General features: G+C 38.6%; 1 protein-coding gene across 1 annotated transcript in view; it reads left to right on the forward strand.

The window, feature by feature from the left end:
• The first annotated feature begins 285 nt into the window (after positions 1-285).
• The window catches only part of ranbp9 (RAN binding protein 9), a 28,014-nt gene continuing 7,954 nt past the window's right edge, over positions 286-20,345 (forward strand). Inside the window, 6 exon segments of the mRNA XM_042497775.1 lie at positions 286-917; positions 6,309-6,420; positions 10,154-10,206; positions 11,821-11,988; positions 14,575-14,597; positions 18,955-19,143. Of these exon segments, the coding sequence (XP_042353709.1) occupies positions 701-917; positions 6,309-6,420; positions 10,154-10,206; positions 11,821-11,988; positions 14,575-14,597; positions 18,955-19,143 (762 nt within the window). The 5' untranslated portion in view covers positions 286-700.

The following is a 20,345-nucleotide window of genomic DNA, read 5'->3' on the forward strand; positions in this document are numbered from 1 at the left end:
ATATGGGGCTGTTGCAACTGGCCCCTGACCTCCTGTTATTTTGCAAAAGTGGCCCTCGAGCAAAGCAAGTCTACCTGTTACTAAAGTACTCTATCAGAGTGAGTTTTGTGCAGTTTTAACACCTCACACTGTGTATCCGCACAGGTGTATTTAGACAGTGTGTATAAGTACCTGTATCTGCTGTACATTGACTGCTCGCTGTGTATTTATTTCACATTCCCATAGGAAGTGAGTGGAGCTGCTCTCAGCCAATCACATCGGCGGATGTCGCTCCGACAACAAACAAAAGATCGAGGCTAGCTGAGCTCATTATACTTTGTCGATCCGTCAGCGCTAACGTTACTTCTTTACTTTGCGCCCGACGACGACCCGCTTATCTGTCTTTTAACCACTTTCTTCGGATCCTCCCCGGCGGGTGGTCTGCTTCTAGCGTCTCTAATCGTGGCTTTGTGTCAGCTAATGTCAGCCTGAGCCATTTCGGCGATCGCTTCGCCTTTGCTGGCCGAGCTGTAAGCGCCGTTAGCCAGGTTAGCTCCCCGAGCGACCAGCTCTGGCTGCCTCTCTGCGCCCAGCGAAGCCAGTTAGCTTAGCCTGCTAGCTAGCTTTGCTAAAACCTCCCTTTAAAACTTGACGCTGACCGACACGAGTGGCGCTGGCTTGTTGCTGACAAGCCAATTCACTAAAAACTCGTGTCGCAGCCATGTCCGGACAGTCGTCGGGCTGTGGGTTTCTGATGTCGGTGGTTGTCCACGGAGACTCGGCTCTGAACGAGCAGGAAAAGGAGCTCAACCAGCGACTCCGACGGCTCTACCCAGCCGTTAACGAAAACGAGACCCCGCTGCCTCGCTCCTGGAGCCCGAAGGACAAGTTTAGCTACATCGGGCTCTCCCAGAACAACCTCCGTGTCCACTATAAAGGTATGACACCAAGTCACACTCGAGTTTAGCACTTTATTAACACGGTGCTAACGCCAGGCGAGCTAACGTTAGCTTAGCTCCGACGGTTAGCGGATCAAAGCCAGCTGCCGTTGTGGCTAAAAACAAAGTAGGCTAGGCTAGTGGCTTCATCAACAACAAGGCAGAGGACATCTTGCAACCCGACCAGCTGGCGAGGTGTATCCACAGCCAAATTTGACCTAGTAGCTCGTTAGCGTCCCTGCTACCATGTTAACCAGTTTGCTAGCAGTATTACCTGTCACTGCGAGGCTTTCACCGTCAACATATCTATAAATATATGAGAAAATACACGCGTAATCATCCAAAAAAACAGTCTCTATGTGAGTCACATAACCGTTTAACGTTAGCCAAAATGGACATGAGCTAAGCAGCCCTTTTTTGGTAGGCTAATGTAGCATTATTAGGCAAATAAAAGTCAGGAAATACACAATATCATGATCACTGTAAGCCACTTGATAGTTAGTGATGACACGACAGGTCTGCGTGGTCTCTTTGCTCCAGAGAGTTTATTATTAAGTGTATATCAAGTGACATTCAGGTTGACTAGTTGCTTAGCAGAGCTATCTATAGAGGTTTTGGTGCCGGCCTACAAAAAGGGTAGGTTAAAAAAAAGGTGTAACTGTGCTTCCTGGGTGTGTTCTGCTACTCTGGATCTGACCGGCCCTCTACACACACTCTTCCTTGTCACAGCCACAATGATCTGTCTCCAGATAACCCATTCACCTGGAGATCTCATAGCAGGTTGTTGTGTTACCTAAGCATAAAGTTTTAGTCCAGTTCTAACAACACACAGTTTATCCTAGAAATACCCACGAATCCTAGATATGTGCAGAAAGTCTAGAAACATACTAAGATCCTAAATATGTCCTATAATCCCAGAAACATGCTAAAAACATAGAATTCTCTTAAAATGTGAGAAATGTCCTGAAATCCTAGTAATGTGCTAAAATCCTAGAAACACCCTTAATTCCTAGAACCATGCTAAAATGCTAGAAACATACATCTACATTCACCTGGAGATCTCATAACAGGTTGTTGTGTTACCTAAGCACAAAGTTTTAGTCCAGTTCTAACAACACAAAGTGTATCCTGGAAATATCCACAAACCCTAAATATGTGCAGAAAGTCTAGGAACATACTAAGATCCTAAATATGTCCTAAAATCCTATAAACATGCTAAAAACAAAGAATTATCTTAAAATCTTAGAAATGTCTTGAAATCTGAGAAATGTCCTGAAGTCCTAGTAATGTGCCAAAATCCTAGAAATGCCCAAAAGCCCCCCTAATTTGCTAAATCCTTAGAAACATCCTAAAATCCTAGAAAAGTCCTAAAATCTAAGACATGTCTTATAATAGGAGAAATGTCCTGAAGTCCTAGTAATGTGCTAAAATCCTAGGAATGTCCTAAAGTCCTAAAAATGTCCAGAAATCTTAATAATGTGCTAAAATCCTAGAAACACCCTAAGTTCCTAGAACCATGCTAAAATGCTAGAAACATCCATCTACATTTACCACGAGATCTCATAGCAGGTTGTTGTGTTACCTAAGAATACAGTTTTAGTCCTGTTCTAACAACACAAAGTGTATCCTAGAAATATCCAAAAACCCTAGAAATCTGCAGAAAGTCTGGAAACATGCTAAGATTATTAATCGACCTAAAATCCTAGAAACATCCTATATTCCTAGAAACATGCTAAAATGCTAGAAATGTCCTACAATCTAAGAAATGTCTTAAAATCTGAGAAATGTCCTGAAACCCTAGTGACGTGCTAAAATCCTAGAAGTATCTGAAAGTCCTAGAAATGCTCAAAAGTCCTAAAAAAAATCCTAAAATCCTAGAAACATCCTATAGCTCGTAGCGGGTTGTGTTACTTCAGCTTTTAAACAGTGCAACATTTAACATGAATCATCCCCAGGGAGTGAAAGAAAATCACTAATTTAAGAAGTCAAAATATTTGAACACACAAGTTGAATATTTGCTTGTTAACATGTAAGTAAAGTTTAACCCCTTGAAACCTGATCATATTAGCTTGATTTCTTTAAAAAAAACAAAGGAAGAGGGTTCCTGTGGATCCTTGAAAAGTCTTAAAAGGCATTGAATTCAAAAATCTAAAAATAAGGCCTTAATTTGTATTAAAATGTTTGAAATCAATCTTGCAAGTCTTAAAAATGATCAGACAGGGTAAGTAGGATTTTATGAATGTTTATTATATGATGTTGCATCATAAAATCTCAAAATAATTGGTTGTTTTTTATTATTTTCTTGTTTTTGTTAGGTGCTGGAAAAGAGGAGAAAACATTGTTAACTTTTCTAATGAAGAGCATTTAGCTTGAAATGCCAAATAAATGTCAATGAGAGTTCATCACGTCCTGTATATATTAACTACTTTGACCTAAGTTACATGTAAAACATGCCATATTTATTGTCTTGTAACACATTTTAAACAAAACTGTAAAATTGGTCATTCCCTAACAGGCTTGGATGATGCTCTCCTTGAGACAATCCTGATAATAATAATTCATGTCAGGCCTTTGCTAATATTTCATCCAAAAGCAGTTTGAATTGAATTGTTTGTTCTAATGTTGCTTTCTAAAATCTCAAAATAATTGGTAAAAACTTATTTTTTTGTGTTGATGTTTATATAATTTGTACAAAAAGTTCACAAAAGCACTCACATCCAGACAACAGAAAACTAGGTGCTGGACAAGAGGTAATACAATGTGAACTGGTGTGATGAAGAGCATGTAGCTCCAAACACCAAATAAAAATCCGTGGGAGCATAATTATGTATAATTTACAATTGTCTGTTTTTTTTCCCCCCAGTTTTGCTAATTATATAATTGGGAGGAGGTTGTGCTTTGGGAAATCGCAGTGAGCTTTTTTCATAGTATTCCGACACTTTATGGATCAGACAATTAAATTGATCCAAATTTTAAGATTTGCTTTGATGATTATCAGTTTTTATAGTTTTCTTAGATTTTGTAGATTAAATGATTCAGTAACAAAATAATCAGATTGAAGAATAAACACATGATAACATTAACTGATACTGAGATAATGAAGTGACAGCTTGGTTTGGATTCACGTCCTGTGGGATGGGTGTTGTATTTGTTGGGTTTTCCTCACATGAATTGTGTTTTCATACAGCCACCATTTTGTCAGTATGACAAGTGCAAAATGAAGGTAAAGTATTTTATTTTAGTTTATCAGTTATTTTTCCAGATTTGAAAGTGTTTCCTAGGTAACCTTGGATATTATCACCCAGATCACTAATTAAACCTGCCTCTTGGAACAGACTCCTGGTGACACAGTCAAGTCTTAACAACACTGATTGTTACTAATAGGGGTCGATCGATATTTCTTTTTCAGGGCCATTATCGAAACCAATTATTAATAGTTAATGAGAATGATAAACGATATTTGGAACTGATATGCATTTACAGTACAAATGAAAAAAAATATGTCAATATTTAGAATTTGGAATCTAACAAACTACAAAACAAAACTTTGTTTAAATACTTTTAACAAATGTTAAATTAAAAATTTAAATGTTCAACATCATATAGAGCAAGTTCCCAGGAACCTTTTTCTTTTTTTTTCAATTAAAATTTAATTAAAATGAAATGAAAAAATAGCTCCCAAAGTAAAAGTTCCTCCCATGCTGACACTTTCTTTGCACTTTTTAATTTAATCAATTTTATCAGTGGTCATTAAAATAAAATGCAGATACAGATAATCAGAAAAATGCCAAATATTGGCCCCAATAATTGGCCAGGACGATAATCAGTCGATGCCTACTTACTAATATTTCATCATCAGGTGAAATAAGAAGTGCCTCCTCTTAGGGTTGAGCAATTTGAGGAAAATATCTGATTGTGATTCGATTTTATTTTTTTACCAATAATGAGAATAATTCCAGGCCTGTGTTGTTGTCTGCATAATATTAAACAAGATGTTTGTGTCTATCATAATCACAAGCTCATCTAGTTTCTGCATGAAAACAGTCAGATATAATTATGCGATATCTTGTTGTTGGGTCCTTCCAGGCTTTTTTTTCTCCCCAAACCAGTTTCTTCAACCTCTGAGGAAACAAAACTACACACAAGCTTGTTTTCCACGGAAAAATTAACTGTTTTAGGTACATTAGTGACACTTGACATTACTCAGCATTAGTAAAGTAAAATCACGACATACATAACTTTATTAAACAGAAACCTAGCCGTCCACTTATTGTAATAACAAAACAAAATTGCTGCGTAGTAACAGTGTAAACATCTGTGATATCTGACCCTGACGCTGCTGTTGACAGTGCTGCACTTTAGCTGCTTGAGCTAACGTTAGCTTTCACAGGCTGACAGTTGGAGCTGCTTCACAGTGAAAGAAACATCGTGCGCTCAAGGGTATTCATATAAATGTCATCTAGTAAAATAGCATCATATGTTTGGAATCACTGCCTTCCCTTTCATATAAAGCTGAAAGTCTGTTTGAAAAATAAATCTATAATTTGTATTCAAATGTAAAAAACTGTCTTGTGTTGCATTGTGTGAAGCCACTGAAAAAATGCATGTATGCAGTTATTAAACTAAAAATACTACATAGTAAAAATGTGCCTGTAAAAATATCGGGGGAAATTCTTATTTGCCTTCAGGCTGTTTTCTGTTTACGCCATAAATAGGTTGCAAAATTTTTTGGTATATAGTTTCTACAGCAATTTGACCTTATTTGCACAGAGTAGTATTCTTTTAAAGAGACTTGCATCACAAACTGCAGGTGAGGTGTGCCCTCTGCTTCTTAAACACATTGTTTGATCAGGCTGACAATGATTGACGGGCTTGTGGGTTTAATCCTCTCCACAGCCACCCGTGCTAAAAATCTACATGCAGTCCTGCGCTGTGCTTTGAATCCATGCAAATCAAAAGTGGATGATGAAAGAGTAAATTAAAATTGGTGGCCATCAGTTTAAGTTGCTGGAGAAAACTTTAAAAATACAGCCATTTAAAGCTGCCTGCCCCCAAGTCAAAATGAAAAACAAATGTCCCTCCTAAGTGCTTAAAAAAATATTTGACATGCCTCCCCAGCTCCTATATATTCTTTAAAAATAATATATATTTAAGAAAGTTCATATATAGTGATGGAAAAAAGAACAGATAAGGAGTATTCATGGTCATTTCAGAGAATGAATGGTCTTTAAAATTTGCCTCAAAGTCATGGAAAAGTCATAGAAATGTGTTGGTCATGATGTGTATGAACCCTGTTATTTCTTTCCTGTTATGATTTATAGAATGATCTGGTATCTGTGTGCATTGACCACGTCCTCTCGTCTTGTGTCTGTATTTTACCCTCATCTGAAGGTCATGGCAAAACCCCAAAAGACGCAGCATCTGTACGGGCCACACACCCCATCCCAGCAGCCTGCGGGGTCTACTACTTCGAGGTGAAGATCATCAGTAAAGGCAGAGATGGGTAAGGAACCAAAACATTTCCTCAACACCTGATTTACATTTATTGTTACGTTTGCATCTTGACTCGAGGGATGGCGGTGTCAGTCTGTTTCCCCAAGACTTTCCAATCAAAGTTAAAACATCTCAACAACTATGAAATCAGTTGTCATGAAATCTGGATGAATCCATGTGAGTTTGTTGATTTCCTGAGTTCAGTACTTTACACATACACATACTTTTAAAAGCAGCTATATCTTTGTTCATACTAGAATGCCAGAATGACTAAACGCTCACTTGGCCAGTAAATGGTGATGAAGACGAGATCAATAATTTGTCAAATACCAGAAAAGAATAATCCAAATCTGTTGTGTTTGGCTGACTTTAAACCACAGACCCCTAAAACAAGAAGCGTGTCTGCCAAAGAGGTCAATGGCTGAAGCCCTCCATACATTGTGTGATTTTGGGCTGTCTCGGATGAAAGATAACCATCGTGAAAGAAACGCAGCGATGTCTTTAGTCGTGGCTCTAAAGTAATGGTCCTACGTCGCAGAGTGAGAGAGGACGGCCGTTGTCATGGTCATGAGATGAAAGACAGCCCCAGATTTGTTTACATCTTGCTCTCATCACTGCAGCGGCGTAGATGGAGGACGTCCTTTACATGACAAGTTTGTTTCGATCTCACTCGTTCTAGACTTTCGCTCTTTGTTTACGTTCCTAACTTCCGTTTCTCCGCTCGTGCGCTGAGCTGAACTGTCATTCAGAGTGATTCTGTTCACCGACTGGCTCCACTGTTGCCGGCGCAGAGTGGACATGCTGAATCTGTAGAAAAAAGACAACGAGGGCCAACTGTGCAGGACGGACAGCAGCGGGCAGGGCGACAGACGCTCACCAACGGCCCAACATTAACGGATGGTCAGCTGACGGCTCGCTGTGTCAGGGTCTTAAGACGTGAAGAAAAAAATTGAAAGAGCTGCACTAACTGGCTGTCTGCTGCTGTTGTCGTGTTGTTGTTGTCGTTGTTGAATGCTCATCACACACAGCAACAATGTTCATGCACAAACTGAGGAGATGACGTCAACAGTTCCCAAATGCTCCGTTTTACATCCACACGGATACAAAGTTACAAGGAGTTTTGAAAAATCTGCACCTTTTCAAAAATCTCCATTTCAGTGAATTGAAATTCTGTTTTGGTCAGGCCAAAATGTAGACAAGAGGCCAAAATGTAGAGGAAAATATCTATTTTTAAAAAATATGCATATGCATGTAGACAGGGCCCAAATACAAGCAAGTGCTTATTTATAAGTTTTTAATTATTTATTTTTTATTAACAGTCTTATTTAAGTTCATATGCTTTGCTAACTCTGTAAGACCCTGAAGTGTAAACTACATGAATCACTAGTTGGCTTATTCAATACATCTCCTAAATAGCAAATAAGGCTTTTATAAATGTATATGGGGATGTTGCATAACAAAGAAAAATCTAATGACATGAAAGCATCATTTAAATCTTCACAGGATTACAAGTCAGTTTTTAATCCTAAATTAAACCTTCAGTCGTCTAGAGGGTTTTATTTTACAGTGTAACACTCACATGACTTCATTGGTTGTTTTCTACCAACTGACCCTCCTTGACCCAAGATGTCTGTACACTGTGCTAATCAAAGAAACATCCCACATGTAATTGGATTTTGTCATGGTGCTGTGTGGTTAGAAGACAGAAAACATCAAAAGTTTTGATTAAATATTTTGACATTATAATACAGTTGTTCAAAATACTACAAATCCAAAACTTCATATAGAGAGAAAAAAATGTATCTGCAAAACTGTTGGAGAGATTTTCTGAAACTTTTGTGAGCACCGTCGGGGCCCCGAGAGGTTGAATCTTAATCACTGATGATCGCTGGAGTTTTTATTGTTTTTATTGACAGTTTTTATTCCAAATATCTTGCAGTGTGACCTTCTGTTTCTTGGATCTTGGATAGGTGTGTGTGTGTGTGTGTGTGTGTGTGTGTGTGGTGTGTGTGTGTGTGTGTGTGTGTGTGTGTGTGTGTGTGTGTGTGTGTGTGTGTGTGTGTGTGTGTGTGTGTGTGTGTGTGTGTGTGAGAGAACTCTGTCAAACATAAACAAAGCTAACATATGCTAACTTTGGCATGCTAAATAACACATGAGAAACCTTTGCATGCTAACTGTTGTCACTTCTTCCTCTGCTTTTTAGTCATCCAAGCATTTTTTTATTTTGGATGTGAACCGACTATTACAGCCCACTGTTTTTTTAGTCTGTTATAGAGAGATCCTCCTGTGTTTTGCATTTATCTGCCTGTTTCACAGCCTCACACTGACAGACACAAACGGTCTGTTCAAATCTGCTCTAAGATCACTGGAGAGACATGAAGGAACTTCACCCCTTTTTGAAATAAATTTAAAAACATCCTCCATGAAGTGACAAGTATTTTATCTTCTTCTGGACATGTTCTTGCAGGCAAATTTACTGTTTTGCCCGTCAGGGTGTCGTTACGTTGTTTGTAAGACTAACTGCTATTATAAATCTTTTATTCCCTCGGTGAGTCATCTTTGAATTCTCTGTTTCTTTTTAGCTGATTTTGTTGTTTTTCTTTTTTCTTGATGATAAAACTAACTTTTTTCTTATTTGTAGATTCCTTTATTCCTCTGACCTTGTGGGCATAGTTTTATTTTTATTTTTACTCTTCTGTTTATATGTGTCCATGTTACTGTATGTTACAATATTTATGCAAGGCAAGTGTGAGTTATTGGATAAAAAAACATGTCGATAATGTTTGCAAAAGGTCACTGAAACTGACTCAGATATTAAGAATATTCTTGTCTTCTCATTTAACTCTATTACAATATAATTTATCCAAATATCAGTTATTATAATATTGCTTGTGCAGCTTCACACCCTTCATATCTCAATCAGATATTTTTTATCCGAAAAAGGTTTTTAAGTATGATTTCAAACTCCACTAGCCAAGAGCCATCTGCACCCTTGTTTAGGAAATTTTAACTTTTGTCAATTTATTCTGTAATTACTCTTTTAAAAATGTGTTTTTTTTCTGTTTAAATTCATATATCACAAACAAGACCTTCAGATAAATGACATAATTTGTTCCTTTTATTATGAGACATTCACTCCTTTCCAACGAGGTGCCAAAAGGACTCTACTTTACCTTATTATCGCACTACCAGACATCAGTTTTTTTAGAAAATGACATTCAGAGGTCCTCATCTCTGAAATTCACAAAGTAAAACCGAGAAGTCACAATCTCCCTAAATCACTTTCAAAACTCATTAAAAATATAATCTGTTATATACATAGAATTGACTGTATGTATTGCAACTCTTGCACATTTAAACTATTTATCTCTCTTTTGCTGCATGTTTTTTTAATCTATTTGATGTTTTTTTTTATTTACTAGGTTTCAGTGACTTGTTGAATTGAAGGGGAGGACATTGTAAAAACCCTTTGGGCTTTTTCCCTCTTCTGCTCAGTTTACTTCACTTTGTAATTTTACTGTGTAATATTTAATCCTTAGCTTTGTGCAACTATAATAAAAAAAATAAAACATAAATAAAATGAAAAAGTCTGAATCTGAATCTCACAGTCTGTAAGTGTGGCTGGAGACAATTAAAGAAAATATTTTTTAGTTTATCAGCAGCTCATGATTGGTTGCCGGTCACTTATTCTCGGGTCTCTTTGTTTTCGTGTCTGAATTAACTCTCCGCTGTCTGCTCCACAGGTACATGGGCATCGGCCTCTCAGCTCAGGGTGTAAACATGAACAGACTCCCCGGTAAGACGACACTGTGTGTGTGTTTGTTTTCTCTCAGTGTTCATTCTTCTGCCTTTGGGTGTGGTGAGATGAATTTGTCTGTTTGCGCGTGTCACCGTCTGCCTGTACTGCGCATTGCACCGGAGATCTTTTTAACTGTGTTTGTGTGGGTGTCGTTTTGTCTGTGAAAGTTATTGTCTGCTAGAGTTTGGCCTGTGATGCACCGGGTGTAGGTGTGACTTTGAGTGAGAGACTATTCATTTCAAGAGTTACGTATCAGTTATCAGATTGCAACTGCACATTTTCTTATTGTTGGAGAGGCTGATAGGATTTCTACATGCGTGTGATAAGCGTGTGGAGGTGAGGGGAGTGAAGGTGGTGGTTTTATTCAGTGTAGGGGATCCTTCTGCTACCACGTGCACATTGATTTGTGCACGTGTAAACATGTACATCAATGTATAAATACATAATCCCCTCATAGAGTCAAACATTACCACAGACAAAGAAAATAAAATGAACAATGACGACACAATAATAATAATAAAAATGTTAAAAAGGCATTATAAATTAACAGAAATACATAAATAATTATTTAGATTAATATCAAAAAATATAAATCATAAAATGATGTTATTATATTATAAGCAGGATATTTACAATTTAGAAGCTGGACACAGAATTATTTTTCCTTTTTCTTGCATTTTTAAACTTTAACAGGTCTTTTTGACCCACAACATACCAGGAGGGCTAATTTTAATATAGGTTTTGGCTTCAAAAATCCAGAGGACATAGGTTTTCTTTCAGATTTTTAGTACCTTACTTAGATAAATGTGGCGTAAGTAGCTTAAAGAAGGCAAAAAATAGACAACAAAGACAATCCTCTGGCACTTTAAGAAATAACGTGTGCACACATTTAACAACACTGGCTCAGTTTCATAACTGTTTTCAACTGCTTGTCAGTATGTAAAAGATTTCTGCTGCAGCTTGTTGTCGAGGCCATGACATGGTGCCATTAAGACAGTGTTGGCTGATGTCGTCTCTGCGCTCCGCAGAGGTTTATCAGGTCAAACAGGAGCCCTGACACCCCTGCAGCAGTCTGCGAGCTGGACCCGCCCAGCAGCTCCAGTCGCCTCCTGCAAAGATAACAGGAGGCTCAGAGCAAACTGCAGGGCCCCAGCTGATGGATAGGTGCAAATGAAAACTCCCTAATTGTGAAGAACTGATGCCAAACTGGTTCAGAGTTGTGTGCTCTCCTCCGTTGATGAATGTGGCAATTGCCGAATTAACTCTGCAGCTCCGCAGTAACTCACAGGCTCCTGCCCAGCCCCGAGGCTGTCCAAGCTGCAGCAGAGGCTGCGTCTTCCTCCCCTCTCCCTGAGAAATAAAACACACCACAGTGCTAAAAAGTCTCCAAATTCTGGGAGCGTCTCCAGCTTTCAGGAAAAACTGAATGTGTCCTGTTTTGGAGTCACAGTGAAAACTGAAATTGAACAGACTTGTCGTACCAGGTTCAATTCCCACAGAGTGAGCTGAGTTTTGGTTTTAAATGTAGTCCAAGAATAAACCATCTGTTCTGTTTTTACGCCGTTTCACTGCCTGCACAGAGCTCTTATTCTTACACCTCACATCCCTCAGGTTGGGACAAGCACTCATATGGTTACCACGGAGATGATGGCCACTCCTTCTGCTCGTCTGGCACTGGGCAACCCTACGGACCCACGTTTACAACAGGCGACGTGATTGGCTGCTGCGTTAACCTCATCAACAACACCTGCTTCTACACAAAGAACGGCCACAGCCTAGGTAAGAAACACACACACACACACACACACACACACACACACACACACACACACACACACACACACACATACAAGGCCAAATACTGAACAATGCTGTTATTCTATTGTATGGGCCTGAGTGTTAATCTTAGAAATCCTGGGTGTCTGAGTCTGGCTTTGAAGAGGACTTTGATAAGTTTATCACTCAGTCCAGCATTAAATAATAACATTTTATTTATATTTATTTGAGCGTCGTGTAGATATTGATTGATATGAAAAAAATATTCACAGACCCTTTTTTCTGTATCGCCCAGCCCTACACATACTTACTAGGCTTTTTTTTTTGACAGACTCAGTGTTTTCTTCTCTGCTGATGCTTCACCATGCTTCTGTTAGCTCTGTATGTGCTGCTGATATTATTGTCCAGTGTCAGGTCTTTTTTTGATTATCTGACAATTAACTGTAGCTAATTTGGGAGCAAAATCTGTCTGTAGGGCCTGTCATAATATCGTACACAGGGGCCTGTCCTGACTACGCTACGCCACCGGTTTACAGGCTTGTTAGATTATTAGTTGCAGTACTTTAAACAGCATGTAAACATACTTGCATATGACACGTTGGTCGTCTTCGATGCTGCGGTGGTCCTTACTCTTTGATACCATCGCTAACAACACACCGTCTGCCCGTGGCTTGTAGCCACAGCGCAACCTTGTTCACTTTTTCTTTCAGTCCCAGCTGACACTCAGCCTGCAGGCAGCTGTCAATCAAACACAGACACTTACACTTCCCTTCATCATTTCTCCAAATAGCTTTTTTCCTCCTTCTTTCTGACAATTTAACTATTAACAAGATATTTGAAGCATTTTGACATTATTGCTGAGTGTGTGACTGAATGATTTCAGTCAGATTTTTAGTATGTCGTGCTTTTCAGGTTGCCTCAAAGGTGCCCCACTTACAGCAGCAGAGCGTTAAACTCCAGACAGAAAAATCTCTCATGTGTACGAGAAACCAGGTTATCAGGAGAAATGAAGTTAGGACAGAGAGTCATAGAATTTGTTTATGTGCTCTGAAGTAGCCTGGTTACTGGTTAACTCACATTTACATGGAGCTCATCTCATTTTTACTCGCTATTTCAAAATAACCCGCATTTAGATTTACAGTGCAACAAGTGTTTTTTTTATCTGGACCCTGTTTCCGATGTTTTTGTGTCTAAGTGACTTATGGAAGCAACAATTTCTGAAAGTCGTCCAGTTTTTAGCAAAAGTGCTGCAGTGCACAGAGGCAAATTCAGCACTGTCATTTTATGTCCACAAAAAGTGAGAGTTTCTGTCACTGACACACTCATTATTTTAAATGTTTAATAAAAGGTCTATCTCTGTAGGGATCCTTTCCATAATTTTGTCAAAGAGTATGATCCTTTTAGTTTTATCAGAAATCACGATCATCAAACTCACCAGACTCTATTTAAATAAATACTGATTTTAGCATGTGCAGAGCAAAAATATTGTCACATCTAACTGTATGAATTAAAGGTTTGTTTCAACCAAATCAGTGTTGGTGATTGTTGTAACAGTGGATAGATGAACCAAGATGGCTTTTGTTTTTGCTTTTTATTTTGATTCTGTTGACTTTGAATGAATTGTGTTTAATGATAATAAAACTGCTGTTTATTTAAATGGAGTCTTGTGGGTTTGGCAATATCAATTTCAGGCTGTTTCTAATTCAACACAATCAGGATCTTACTTTTTATCTAATATAGTAAGAGGCACAATATGACGAGATCAAATAATGACTATTTTGTGCATCACTATGATTCCTTTCCACTGTCCCCAATTCAGACATTTGTCAAGAGTTGTTATCTTTGTAAATCCAAATAATATTGAAGTCCAAGAGATTCCAGCAGTTTCTTTCATTTCTGCAAAAACAGACATTGTTTTTTTCCCAGAGTGTAGGGATGATTTTATTTTTATCATCGCAAAACACACTTAAACCGATGTTGATCAAAATAACTGAAATGAAACTCATAAAAAAACGTCTTGGTCCATCTCTCCACTGTTCCAACTATCACCAACTCTGGTTTGGTTGAAATACACCCTTAATTAGTTAAATGTGAAAATATGTTGGCTCAATACACACTAAAATTACTGCTTATTTAAATGGAGTCCAGTGGGTTTGGTGATGGAAATTTCTGGGCTGTTTCTGGTTTAGCTAAGAGGATTTTATTTTTTATCTAAACGGTCCTTCTCTATAGGAATCCTTTCCATAAACTTGTCAGACACGTAATAAACAATCGGAGCCTGTCAGTTGCCAAAAACAAGTAATTTGAGTTGACGTACATTGATGGTGCTTAATCGTCTGCAGGGATTTCGCTGCGTTGTGTAAACGAGTCTCTCGTTTACACGACGTTTAAGCAACCAGGTTACTGCAGAAAGATGACAATAACCAGACATCTGCACGTGTAAACACACTGACTGTGGCCTCCTTGTGTGTGTGTGTGTGTGTGTGTGTGTGTGCGTGTGTGCGTGTGTGCGTGTGTGCGCGCGCGTGTGAAGTAGAAATAAAACGTACCCCTCGCCTTCAGACTGACACTTTCTCTCGTCCTCTGCAGGTATTGCCTTCACAGACCTACCAGTAAGTACCCACATTTTTGTTCACTCCCATTATTAATCAGGACTGCAGGACAGGAGGCTGTTTACAGAAATGAAATGTTTGATATCCTGCAGAATGTCCACTGTAGTCAAAATATTTACGCTGTGTAAAATGTATCGGAGACCGGAAAACTTGTGAGGTTCAGATGTTAATGATGGGGGAGTTGAGGGTCCTTCGGACTGTGGGGGAGAAATAAGTCTGGACACATGCCACACTGACGGTGCAAAGTGTTATTATAGCAGAGTTCAGCATGCGTCAGCAGGCATAATATACGATAATAGACGATACAGACTTGTACAGTCTGTATCTGTATCTTCTTTACTAAGACATAGACCAAACAGCTTTAAGCCACTTTCTGTTGATATCACCTCTGCACTATTTATGTTTTCAGTTTCATTCACTTTCTTTGGCTCCAGTAATAAAAAGGCAGGTTCTTAACAGAGTTTATCCTTATTTTTAAAAAAAAATCAAATGTAAGGTGTCACTAAAATCTTCTCTAGTAATTTATTGTATGAATTAAATGTAACTTGTGTTTTTAAAGTTTGGCTGTCACAGATCAGACACATATACAACTTTTGGACCCTTTTACCCTAGATTTATTTTTTTTCACCAATTTGTACATTTATTTTTTTCAAATTTTACAATTTTTTTTTCTGTATCGATACAGTGGATTTATGCCTTAAATATTGTTTTAGATTGATACAGTCACACTAGAAGCACGGCATAAATCACAGGAATATTAATCGATGCATCGATACAATTGATGTATCGATACACCCTTACTAATGAGGCAGCTGTTTACTACCTTTTTTGCTCTATGACATTATGAGGTTATTAGTTTACAACTTGTTTCTGCTGCCCCCTAGTGACCAAAAATCGTTTAAAAAAGTTTAAGTAGTACTTAAATAAAAATGTAAAATACTGTTTGTGCCTGAACAGGACATCATTGTGTAGTTTTGCGTCTCATCGTTAGGCGAGTCTCCCTCGTCCCGTCAGCTTCATTATGTGAAGGACTCCCACACCAAAAGGACATTAATTCTAATGAGATTCATGCATGCATTAACCACATCGAACTGTGAGGGAGACGCTTGTTTTTAAGGGTTTTTTTTCCTCCCTTCTCGCTCGGTAGCAAATGAAAATGGAGCCGGCTGTTTTTCGAGGGAGAAGAAAATAAGAGTCTTAGCCACAACAATAATCCATTGAGCAGCAAAACAGGCCTGGCTGAGAGCCAGACATTCATGTTCCTCCAGAGTTGTGCAGTGAAGTGCGTCACCTCGGCACAGCTGACCTTTGTGGTTGTTGGACCACAACAAAAGCAACTCTAAGAGACACACACACACCTTTTGTATTACTGTTCTTATGCAGACTTTAATCAATTATATTCATTCCCTAACCCGAAACCTACTCCTAACTCAAATTTAAACCGGTTCCTTTTACCCGGACATATCAATAAAGGGATACTTTGCAGATTTTTAACCAGCTTTGTATCAGAACAATGTGGGTAGTATTTGTAGACGAACTGTGGTAAACGTCTTTGTATGGAGATATATTTGTCCCAGTATTATTCGTGTAAACAGATCGACAGTCTGTGTGTTAATGTGAAATCTGGAAATATAAAACCCCCTCCAAAAATTTAAAAAAATAAAAAATTTAAACTCATAAAAACATTTTGCAAATATATCGGATCTGCAAATACACAGACAAAATCCACAGATATAAAAAGAATCTATGAATACACTCAAATAATTTACAAATAAATAAAAAGTATTTGTGATTATCTTTTTAACATTTACAGCTGTCAGACTGGTATTTGAGTCCAGTTTATTTGTGAATCAAAAAGTGTTTGTGGATTTCAGTTCTGCATTTGTAGATCTGAAATTTACACACAAAATTTCCGTCTGTCATAACGAAAATCCACATTACGGAGTTGCATGTTTCTCACCTTAAATGTTTTGAGAAACATGTTTTATCTCACCGTTTAACTCGAATACAACTGTTGTTACCAGCCAGCCGCCATGTTATCGCACAGACGAGGCCACGTTACATCACCAGCAGTACAGCACAGTGCATTCTGGTAGTTGTAGGTTTACTACCGCTTGATTAAAGGAAAATGTCATAGCCCTTTTTCTCAGTTTTCTCTGGTCATGTTGCACCAATTTCAAGAGTATTTTCTACTGCAGAGACATCCGAGCTTTATGTGAGGAGCCTCTTTATATCAGTGAAATGACCTTTTCTCTAAGGCAAGATCTACTTTTTCAAGGTGAATGCTTAAAACCAGTCTTGCTCTATATGAATGATCATCCTTTTTTTTTTTATGACTACATACTAAAACTTGTAGTGACACCTCCAAAACTCTTGCACCAACCCAACAACAATCTGTCACACATGCAGTTATTGTGGTGAACGCCCGTTGTCAGTCAGCACCACCTCTGATCAAATCAATGCTGTGATTAGATAGATGGAGAAACAATGAACCCCTACAAGCCTCCTCACCTCAGGCTTCTGTTTATCTCCTCATGCTGCCATCACAGTCGTCACGGACTTTAAACAAAAAACAAAAAAGCACAACGGCCGCTCACAGGAATAAGACATAGATATGTGTTGAACAGTTTGGGTTTGGCATGTCAACAATTTGCACAAAATAAGTTTGGCTCAGTCAGCTAAGTTTGGCTCATTCGACATGCTTCTCAGTTTTTGATAATTTTGTGCTCCTGCTTATGGCATACATTTGGGTAAGTTTGTGTATTTTAATTAAATCTGTGAATTTCCAGCTCAGCTCCTACAATCAGTCTAAAACACACTGTGGAAACTAAATTCTTACATTCAGACTGCATTGTATTTTTTCTGGGTGTCATTCTGAGCTTTTTGCCCTGGAATTTGTCATTTTTACTGTTTTCCACCAGATGATGTCTTTTTTTCTTTTACCTTATCTGGCATATGGAGAAAATACATGCTGTTTCCACTAGGTGCACGGTCACAATCAGTGTCGCTGCAAATCATTGATATATCTCAGGCTGTGATAATCATAAAAAAATCTACTTCACATGTAGTTTATCAAAAATAATTCTTTATTTGTGTTTTTGTGTGATTCTTATAAACACAGTGGCATCATGACAAAAACCTGGCATTTAAAAGTTTAATATTCTGAAAATGTATGAAGATTTGATGTTTATGATTACGACTGATATTGGTTAAAGAATAAACTCAATGAAAGTAGAAAATCATACTAATGCATAACCTTTTTGATACAGCCTGATTTTTTTAAAGCACATTTTGTGTGCACAGCGGCATGAGTGTATTTGACACTGCACAAAAAACCAGATGTTTAAAAATCAGTGTTGCTGCTAATCAATGACTTATCCCAGGCTGTGATAATTAAAAAAAATCTACTTTGCATGTAGTATATTGAAAATATATTTTTTCCATCTAAAACACAGTGGAATCATATAAAAACCTTACATTTAAAGGGTTAAAATTCTTATAAAGACTGATATTAAAGCGCACCCTAAGGGTTAAACAAGTCACCTCCCTGTTTTCCTGTCTGAACACATTTCCAATAAAAGCAGGAAGTAAATCATGAAATCATTTGTAATCAGGTTGATATTTTCAGAAATGCCTCCAAAAATCAGTTTTGGTTTGTTGTGTTGTTTGGGTGTAAACAGTCCCTTTTTTCTGTCTCGCTGCCCAGATTTGAAGGTTTTGGGGTTGTTGGTGCCAGCTCTTTGTTCAGTTGTTACTAACAGCCTGCTGCCGTTTAACAGAGCTTTGTGTTTGATTTTGTCAGACGGTTCCTACAGTGTTTAAAAGCCTCGTGCATCTTCTTCCTCTGTGCCACAGAGCTCCATTGTTGTCCAAAAACTATTAAAAACATCAATGAGCCACACTGTTGCACCGGGTGACATGATCCTTCATTCACACGGACAAACACACGTACTCATAGTGTGGGTCATGACCTGTGAATCGTGGCCCGCAGCTCAATCTTTTCTCTGTGGTTTAAATAAATCAGCCGTTAAACTCGCTGACTGCTGTTTTCCCTCAAACGAGCCAGTCAGAGATTTTACTTTACGCCCATCTAATGTTTTAGGAGTTTGAACCTCGGCTCTCTTGTGAAAGACGGTCTGTCTGACAATAAAAGTGCAGCAGCAGACAGATTATAAACTCGAGCTTTAAGGGCTAATTGTAGACAAAAGTTTATTTCCTGAGATTTTCTGTTTTCCTGTGTTTTCCTCTCATTGTTTACTGTCTTGATGTATTGTCCTGATATCATCCCCAGCTGCCTTTCCGAATTCATCATCATCATCATCCGAATTCTCTAAACTCTAATCCCTCTCCGATGCAGCCCAACTTGTACCCGACCGTGGGCCTTCAGACTCCAGGGGAGGTGGTGGACGCAAACTTCGGCCAGCACCCCTTCGTCTTCGACATCGAGGACTACATGCGAGAGTGGAGGACAAAGATCCAGGCCCAGATCGACCGCTTCCCCATCGGAGAGCGCGAGGGCGAGTGGCAGTCCATGATCCAGAAGTGAGTTCACTGTGAAATACTTTGGTTTTGGATGAGAACACAAGAAATTTTGTAAACAAATTGCTTTAGGTATTTTCCTTTTTAATGAAAATATATGTTAATTTAAGTCATTTTTGTTATCGGGTAATTCTTTATTTTAGCCTAGTTTTAGTCAACAAAAGCTAAAAAATGTTCTCTTTTAATGCACCAGTCACCTGGAACAGACTCCCCAAAACAAAGAAAAACAACTTCTCTAGACAGTTTTAAGTTTTCAGCTCAAAACCCATTTCTGTTCTCTTTCTTTTAATTAACTCCACCGTCTGTTTCTTTTTATCACATATATTGGTTGTTATTTCTTTTTCTTTTCTTTTTTGCTTGGGTTTTTAGGCATTAATGTGCTAACGGTCATCTTGAATCCTTTCTCTTGGTCTTTTTTTTTTAAAATGGCGAATACAGACGACCGTCGCCTGCTTATATGAAACGTTATTTCCTCTCACGCAGGTGCAGAAGTGAGCGAGTTGGCTGTTGGCTGTAGTCTTTGCGTTGTGTTCAGGTGCAACTTTTTGAGAGACGACATGAGGCGACAAAAATCAGCCACTTGTTCTTTGATGTGGGTTTAATGTCTCCGGGCCTCGGCATGTAGATTTAGCTGTGAGACTGCAGGATCTTCAGACTCATTATGATCTGACTCGAGGTTTTGGATTTAGTGCAGGTTATTTTAAATCTATTCCTGGATTTCAACTTTTCAAATACTTTCACCACTCCGCTGATGAGTAATTGGAAGTATTGGACGCTGTAGGTGACAGGAAATTACTGCTGACATGTTGAGGATGGAGGCCCAGATGGACCGCTTCCCCATCAGAGAGCCGGATCCAGAAGTAAAAGCTGCAGGACTCGGTTTCTCTTCATGCCCTGCCCTGATGGGATTAGCTCTCTGTTGCTATGATTACTTGTTCTGAATGGATTTAATCTCCATTTGATGGGGATTGCGGTTGAGGGTGGGGTGGAGTGGAGCGAGCTGTTGCCTTTTATGCAGGAAAGTCGCCTCGCTGCGTGGGATTGAAAACAGGAAGTTCCTATGCTCGCGTCAGATTGGTGGATGGGAAGTGTTATTGTCTTTGTAGGGCGGCAGAAACACGATGACGAGTCGGCAGGAGCGGAGGCCTCTGATCCCAAATCTCTCTGCAAACACTGCAGGCAGAGAAAGTAGATTTTTTAGAACTGGCT

The sequence above is a fragment of the Plectropomus leopardus genome, chromosome 12, assembly GCF_008729295.1.
Source record: "Plectropomus leopardus isolate mb chromosome 12, YSFRI_Pleo_2.0, whole genome shotgun sequence".
NCBI lineage: Eukaryota > Metazoa > Chordata > Actinopteri > Perciformes > Serranidae > Plectropomus > Plectropomus leopardus.